This window comes from Bufo gargarizans, chromosome 1 (assembly GCF_014858855.1).
Source record: "Bufo gargarizans isolate SCDJY-AF-19 chromosome 1, ASM1485885v1, whole genome shotgun sequence".
Lineage (NCBI taxonomy): Eukaryota > Metazoa > Chordata > Amphibia > Anura > Bufonidae > Bufo > Bufo gargarizans.
In genome coordinates this window covers 597,227,317-597,235,833 of record NC_058080.1, presented here as the reverse complement: position 1 = coordinate 597,235,833, position 8,517 = coordinate 597,227,317, and the positions used below count along the sequence as shown (strand labels likewise).

The 8,517-nt window shown below is 39.0% G+C and overlaps 1 protein-coding gene across 1 annotated transcript in view; it reads right to left on the bottom strand.

The window, feature by feature from the left end:
• Positions 1-920: 920 nt before the first annotated feature.
• FBN2 (fibrillin 2) overlaps positions 921-8,517 on the bottom strand; it is a 340,887-nt gene continuing 333,290 nt past the window's right edge. Inside the window, exons 61-65 of the mRNA XM_044275860.1 lie at positions 7,061-7,189; positions 6,856-6,975; positions 5,887-6,115; positions 3,677-3,848; positions 921-2,606 (exon numbers count right to left, since the gene is read on the bottom strand). Coding sequence (XP_044131795.1) covers positions 2,232-2,606; positions 3,677-3,848; positions 5,887-6,115; positions 6,856-6,975; positions 7,061-7,189 — 1,025 coding nt within the window. The 3' untranslated portion in view covers positions 921-2,231. The remainder of the gene's footprint in view (positions 2,607-3,676; positions 3,849-5,886; positions 6,116-6,855; positions 6,976-7,060; positions 7,190-8,517) is intronic.

Below are 8,517 nucleotides of genomic sequence, written 5' to 3'. Positions count from 1 at the left end.
TAAATAGATAATAGAGCACCATGTTGTACAGAAAATTATTAGACATATGCAGAGTTACAGTACATATGTGAATGGAATGTTATAAAAAGTTATGATGAAGTATTCATTTTACTACAGCAGATGAACACTATAACTGTATTACCAAGTACACAGTGTAACACATATGTTCAGGGCTGGATCAAGAATGGTGGAGGCCCAAGGTAAAGAACTTGGTGAAGGTCCCTTGGGGAGGTTCTCTTCCAATCTTAGCGGTACCATTCTGTAGCAGTCCCACAGCACTCACTTCCAATTTCAGCTAATTGAAAGCCCTAACCCTCTAAGTAAACCTCCAAATATGGATGGTTTTGAATAGGAGATTCTGCCTTCTAGTGGTCCATGATTTCATGTCAGCAGCTCAAGCCCTGGCAGACTGGTTAATATAGTGCTCATGGTTTTAAAACTCCAATGTCTGGCTGCTGGGAGTATCTGGGAAGTATGTAGAGCGGACTTGAAGGTGAAGGCCACTATAATGTGGAAGGCTCTTGACTATTTTCCCCTTTGTCCTCCCTATATTGTGGCCCTGCATGTGTTGAAAAGATCCAGTGTTTGATGGGGTGGTATTTTCCTAGCTTTCATTGGACTTAAAAACATCCATCAAACATTCAGTATGGCTGAAATAGCCTATTAGGTGTTATGCAGCATTGTAAGGTAAAAGATTGAGTAAGGGCTCATGTACACGAACGTATTTTCTTTCCGTGTCCATCCTGGGTTTTTTTGCGGACCGTATACGGAATCATTCATTTCAATGGGTCCACAAAAAAAAAACGGAAGTTACTCTGTGGGCATTCCATTTCCGTATGTCCGTATTTCCGTTCCGCAAAAAATAGAACATGTCCTATTATTGTCCGCATTACAGAAAAGAATAGTACTGTTCTATTAGAGGCCGGCTGTTCTGTTCCGCAAAATACGGAAAGCACACGGACGTCATCCATATTTTTTGAGGATCCGTTTTTTTTGAGGATCCGCAAAATACATAAGGTCATGTGCATGAGCCCTAACTGTGTAGAAAATGGCTCAATTATGACATATTAGATAAACAACAAAGGCTCCATGCTTGTTTAAATTAATTTTCACTATGTATCCCATATATTACTGCAGCAAATAAATATACATTAACATTTTACTACAGACAATAGCAAAATAGCCCCAAAAAGTTGTAGATGATTAACAGAATAATAACCTCAGTGTTACACAAGATATTTGAAATCTTTCATTGCTTCAGTTGGTGGTTAGCACTTTGTTCTGTTTTCTTTTCCTTTTTGACATCAAGAATAGCATAGTCTGTCTGCAGCGCCAGAATCCTGCTGGACCAACTCAAAATCACTGAGATCCATCAGGATTGATTGTGATCTGTTTAAAACAGATGTGTCATGGCTTTCATTGTTCTCTTAAGAACGGAAGCCATGATGGTTGTGTGAACAGATCTAAAATCTATTCCAGAAAGTAGAAACCAATCGGAAGTTAGAATGCCCAGGCCTTTTCTACGTATTTATGTATTTTTATCCATAATGAATATTTGTAAGCTTCTTTTCCAGATCCCTGAGTCAAGTTATATTGCATCACTCAGAGAGTCGGGTATAGTCACTAATAATTTTCAACATTTTCTGAAACATTTGTTTAAAACAATATGTCAGCTTATACTGCTTGACCCAAGTTTTTGTGCCCATAAATTATCTCTTGAGTTGTCAAGATCAATGCAATCAATGTGTCCATGACTTTTTCAAGCAATGTAATACTACAGACATTGAAAAAATGTCAACTCAGATTTTGAAAAAAATTGGCTTAAATGTTAACATAGTAAAATTGAATATGAGAATTTTGAAAACTTAATATTAAATATATTGAAAAATAAAAAATTTGATTTTTAACCCAAATTCTAATTAATATGTTCTATCTGTGTGCGGTATGTAGTACTGGCACAAGACCTTGGGTCACAGATACAATATTTTAACTTGAACTGATGAACAAATTTGAGGCTATACTTCAGTTAATATAACCGTAGATGACATGTCTTATAATAACATAATTGTATATGATACGCCTTGAAAACATCATTGTGCTGGTGAAGTACAAAAAAGTGGTCCATTAAGAATGGTCACTGACTCCTTAAAGCTTTCAAAAAGAGAACATGCTCAGATAGATAAAGAGGTGGACGTGATAAAACTGGCTGGAGTTTGCATTTGTGCCTAATGTTAAGAGATATCAATTTGTAGTCTCATTTTGAGAGTCTCCCCAAGTTCTCCTAAGAGGTAGTTTTCATCATGTTTTTTTTCCAGTTTAGCAATGTCACTTTTCTTATAAAGGGGAATGCTGGTAATGTCCAGTGTGTAAGTTCCTGGTAAAACATTCTTCTGAGCTATGTGCAGGTAACTGAGTCCATCTTTTTGATTAATGCGGAAGACATTAGTGTCATTACCGTTGGAGATAACATAGCGTACGTGGTTATTAAGAGGCTGAATTGCTGGCCTAATTTCCAGGATGTGCTTCTTCTTCTTTAATTCCGAGATGTTTAACATTATCTTCAGTGGCTCTTCTATATCTAGGCTCTTCAGACTTATATCTTCATTCTGTTTAAAGCAAAACCCAAAAATAAGACTCAGCTAAGAGAGATATAGAAATAAAATGTAGTTTTACACCTGCTATAATATTTTATCATGATAGACATCCACAATTTTTGTACCCTTGGAGCTTTTCATCCGATAATAGAACATTCGAAACATGATCTTAGAACAGAATCACCATGTTCAGATATGTGAGTATTTATACAAAACCAAAATCATCATGATTAGAGATGAACAAAGGATTCCAAAATTCGATTTGGATGCTTCGCAGATTTTTTTTTTTTAAATTTGCTTTGTGACTAATTACTTTATAATTTATTTATTTTTGTAAATAGTGGGTGCATTGGCAGAGAATGGCGATTGCGCCGCTCCCCGTCATTGTACCCCTCAGAGGCCGCGTTCAAAGCTGATCGCAGCATCTAATAGTAATAACAGAGTGTAAAATAAAAAAATAAAAAGTCATCAAATCAAATTTATCCTAAAATTCGGATCAAAGTCCACTTTGTGGACTTTGATTCACTCAACACTAAATATGATATGAGTCATGAAAATTCACCATTAAAGGGGTTGTCTCACTTCAGCAAATAGCATGTGCTTGCACATTATAGGAAAAGGTGCGAACATTACTGGTGGCTGGGAACATGGGAGTGCGAAAAGGCCGGTGCTTTTTCCTATTGTTTGCAAGCATGGCTTTGTCTACATGATTAATTTCATTTGCTGAAGTGAGACAAACTCTTTAAGTTATGGAGTCTATATATTTACTATGCCAGATGTTAACAGTTTGTGAGTTGTAAATTCTGGGTCCCCCAATTTGAGGTGCTGGATTTTTCTTTGTATAGGTTTCTGCATAGTCATCACGCGTCAAGAAGAGGAAGGTGGGGTTGGCAGAGGAAATAGGAGCAAGGGGGCACAGAGTGGCTTCAGCACACCATAGGTAGGTTTAACTGTTCATTTGCATATCCATTCTAAATAATTTTTCTTCAGAATGAAGCAACGGTTCACTAACTGAAAGGTATCGTTATCTTCAGCTGAGCTAGCCTTGGTTTAAATACTTTTGTAGTTTCAATTGCTCTTACCGTTTCAGAATCTGTGTCATTCGAACTTCTTTTTGCCCTTCCAGTTTTCTTTGGATAGCCATTTACTTTACATTCATAGCATGCTTCTGGGGACAATTCATTCTCCTCCCTTTCCTCTCTGGCAGTAGCTAAATACTGGCCTCTGTTAAATGCCAAGCTGGACACACAGTGGCTGCAACAAAAGGAAGAAATACTTTTATATCCATTGCCATAAGTCAGCATATGATTGATCAACCTCTTTCAAATATATGTCCGCTGGAATGTGTCTCTTTTGGAAGGGTCACTTCCATTTTTTAATTAGAGATTACTTTTATGTAAGGTTATTCTGGTCAAGCAACTACTTGACGATGGATAATGAGTTAACTTAGTAATAGCACAGAACAAGACGTAAGACATCATATAAAACCTTTAAAAGGGTTTTCTTAGATGTGTTTATGTTTTTTTTAATCAAAAAATCTGCAGCTGTAAAAATAAAAAAATAAAACAAGAACAGAAAAAATTACTTTCCCATTCCCCCTCTGTTCCAGTATCCCCCTGCCACTGCAGCAGTGAAATTTTTTTCCCATGACAATAATGTGATGCATACTGCCTGCAGCCAATCACTGGCACCAGCTCTATGCAGTACAAGGACGCTGAGGCCAGTGATTGGCTGCAGTGGTCACGTTTCGAAAACGGCATGTTAGCACTGCAGTCAGAACAACAAAGCCTGGCTTGGAGGAAGGGGTGGCTCTTGAACAAAGTATATATATTTTTTCTAATTATTTTAGCACGTTCCCTGCGATTTTTATTTTATTTTTATATTGGCTCAATTATATCAACTCAGATATAGCTATAACTATAAAAACTAAAGCACAGAGTACTTAGCACTAGGTAGAGTTCTGCCTGCAGCTATAGTACCTGAGGTCTGCTGTGAGGATATTACAATATGTAAGCAGGTATAGTGGGCAATTCATTGAACTGTATTTACAAGAACCCAGAGAACCCCTTTAACCCTTTCCCAACCAGCGCCGTAATAGTACAGTGCAGCGGGACGTGACTTGCCGCCCAGCGCCGTACTATTATGGCGGGCTGATTGGGGTAGTGCAGGACCTGCGCTCTCCTTATCAGCTGCAGGGGTCCGGCAGTCACTGATAGCCAGATCCCTGCTGTATGCGCTAGCATCGGTGAAAACACATATGCCAGCGCATTAATCCTTGATGTGCGCTGACCACGGCACGTGCGATGTTTGGAGGGAGAGAGCTTCCATCGGGTACCCGCGCTGCTGTGACGGGGACCCGATGGCAGGGAATGCAGCCCGATGCCTTTCTTAGGCATCATGGCTGGCTTCTGTGAAGCCTGTGAGATCCAGTCCCCTGGATCTCATAGGCAAGCAGGCTGTAAGTGTATTACAGCCTGTAATACACTTACAGCCAATGCATCCCAATACAGAAGTATTGTGATGCATTGTAAAGGGAATCAGACCCCCAAAAGTTGAAGTCCCAGAGTGGGACAAAAAAAAAAGTGTAGAAAAAAGTTACAGTGCTCTGTTTCTCTGTTATTCCTTCTGGAAATGTATGAATAAATTGACAACTGGGTATTACCATTCCCTTTTTGAAAGTCCGTACACATTATGACATTGACTAATGAGTGCTGACAGTATGAGACTGTGTATGGGCACGCTCTGCTGACAAGGTGCATGAAAACAAAAAGTTGTCAAGTTATTCACCAGGAGGAATACCAGAGCAAAGGCACAATTCAGAATTCTAAGACAAAGAGAATTATTATTTCATGGAGAGTAGGATTATTTACTAAAAATACATGTCAAAGGATAAAGGGTCTGTTCCACAAAGGACATATATTACCTATCCACAGGACACAGGTTATATGATAAGTGTATCAGCACTTGGGGCCTCAGTGCTGGGACACCAATGATCACTAGAGCACCACCTGTAGTGAGGAGCACTTTGGACGGGTGTTCTCCGTCACTCCCATAGACTGTGATTGAAGCAGTAGTGCACATGCTCGACCGCTGCACTATTCAAATTCTTATCACTGCGGTCATGTCATGATGGAGAATGGGGGACTTAGAATTTCCACTCTAGTGATTGGTAGGTGTCCCGGCAGTGGGGCCACCAGTGATCAAACATTGATAAGTGATCACCTATCCTGTTAGCAATATTCCAAACATTTTAATGTAAAGGCATTAAAAAAGATTGAGAGCAACACCTTACCCTTGCCCAACTCTATAGTATCCAGGAGGACATCCACAGACATAGCCTCCGTCTGTGTTGGAACAGCCATAATTACAAGGATTGCTTGAAGTGCACTCATTCACATCATGGCAAGAAGTAGAATACTGGTCAAAGGAGAATCCTGGTGGACAAGCACATTTGTAGCTACCTAATGTATTGTAACATGAAGCAGAGCCACATGTGTTTGCTGCAGCGCATTCATTCTCATCTGTGGGAGAAAACACATAATTAACATTTTATTTCAATTTTGTGATATTTGAAATGCTAAGACTTGAGAAACTGAAAATATAATTTTCTTTGATTCTGTGAAAGGACAGACATTTCACTATAATCCAAATGATCAGTACTTCTCAATTATGACATTAAACCTGTGGAGGTCTTCTTCTTCCTATTGAGTAGGCTGTTCAAAATGAACATTTTGCAGGCTTGGACTCACTGTGATTACTACAGTGTGACAAATCCCATAAAAAATGTGTATAGTAAGAAGTAGATGTAGCTTACGGTGCTTCATGCTTATATGAATAACTTAAAGATACTATAGACAGTTGTGTACTTGTCATAAAGGCAGGTCATGCTGTTGCTGTGAGGGCCTCAGAGGGGAGGTTGACCTAACAATGAACTGCCCATCCAAAAACACCAATTCTTATATTTCAGCGCAGTACTGCTGATGTCAAGGAGGACATCCATTTTGATTTTGTTTTTGGACTCTTCTTTATACACTCAACTTCAGAAGCACAATTTTTATATTAGAGTCAAACCACTTTGAGACATCCTCTAAAAGGAGATGGCCAGTATGCAAAGTATATGATGGAGCTGAACAGTATGCTCCTAGCAACCAGTCTATCTCAGATTATTGAGTTTGTTAGGCTTTAGAGAGGCTTGACAGAATAAAGTGCATGGATTTCCTACCATATTAAACCTACAGTTTTCAGTAAGTAGAATTCTTACCAACACACTGGTTCCATTGGTAATGCTGAACGAAGCCCTGTGGACAGCTACAGCGGTACCCACCAGCTGCATTCTGACATCCATGTTGGCATCTGTGATTTCCATCACACTCATCAACATCTGTAGAAATGAGGTATACAAAAATGAGACTGTAACGATGAACATCTATAAATGAAAGGAAAATAACATCCTCAGCAGTACATACCATCACAATTTAAGCCAGTTGAATCCAGGGAAAATCCTCTTTCGCATTCACAAGTGAAGCTTCCAGGGGTGTTCTGGCATACTCCTTTAGGACCACATAAGCCAGACTGCAAACCACATTCGTTGTTATCTGTAAAACATATTGTGGAATAAGTGCTTATTGGAATATATGAATGATAGGATAATGGGTTTATTTTTTATTAACTGGGTGGAATAGCCACAGAAAACAGAGTCTAAAGGAAAATGTTTAGAATCTTATACAGTATGATTTAGCAAAACCTAACTGAAAATCACCAGGGTACATGGTTCAGACAAGGCAAGTTCTAAGGAGGACAAGAGCACAAAAAGTTAGCAGCTCTTACCCATGGGGAAATTAGCTTTGTAATAAAAGGAAGATAAGATGGCAAGCAAAGGATCAGGAAAACTATTTTTGGTCTCCACATTTTGTTTGACAACCCTTTCCATATGCCTATTAGGGCATAGAGATGTAACAGAAAGGGGCACCCCACTCTGCCCTGTATATTAGTGAGATGGGGGATGCTACATACAGAGGGCATGGCTTGTTGGTTCATTAGATGTATGACCCATTATTTTTTGTAGCTGATGTGTAAGTAATTTCCATTGACGACAACTGCCCCCTCTTCCTCTTTCAACTCAACTAGAGATGTGTGACTAAGAAAATCCCTTTAAAGTAGACAGAAATATTAGAGGCAATTAAACTAAATCAGTGAAAAGGAAAAGTGGAGTAACCATCCCATCAGAATGTTTCTTACATTTTCAAAAGGACCTCTGAATACAGATCTGAAATCTGACTGGTTTAGATGGACGACTGCTCCGCTTTCCATTTGCCCTATCTGGACAAATCTACTCCAATATGCTTATATTTCTGGGTAAAATATTATTGGGCAACAGCTTCCGTGAAGGGAGCTTCCAGTACCTAGATATCGGCGTCCTGTCCTGAAGATGTCATTAATATCAGATCGGGTTGGGGTCCTGCACACTGAACAACCAGAAGCACAAGGCTCCATCCATTGTGTAGTGGGTACTGCAGCTAAACTGAATGGTTGATAGGTCGCAGTATGTCAGCGCTAAAAATTACACAGTAGATGGAGCCTTGTGTCCACTGTATAGTTTACGGCACCAGTGGCTGCCCAAAAAAGCTGATCATGGGGGTGTGGGCTGTGAGACCACCACTAATCTGATATTATTGACCTATTTTGGGGATAGATAATAGGTATCTAAGAACACAAAGACCCCTTTAATTATTACTATTTTCTGAAAAAACAATTTTGCGCTGACAGAACTAACATAAGACTGGTTCTTTGGTAATTTTCACTTTTTTGGCAGTTTTTATTCATGTCTTATATTTCAATGTTTTACCATAACTGTCTTAAATAAATATTATTGGCCTCGTCCCTGAGAATCCCTTTAAAAGGCTTTGTTTAAGGAAAAGAAATG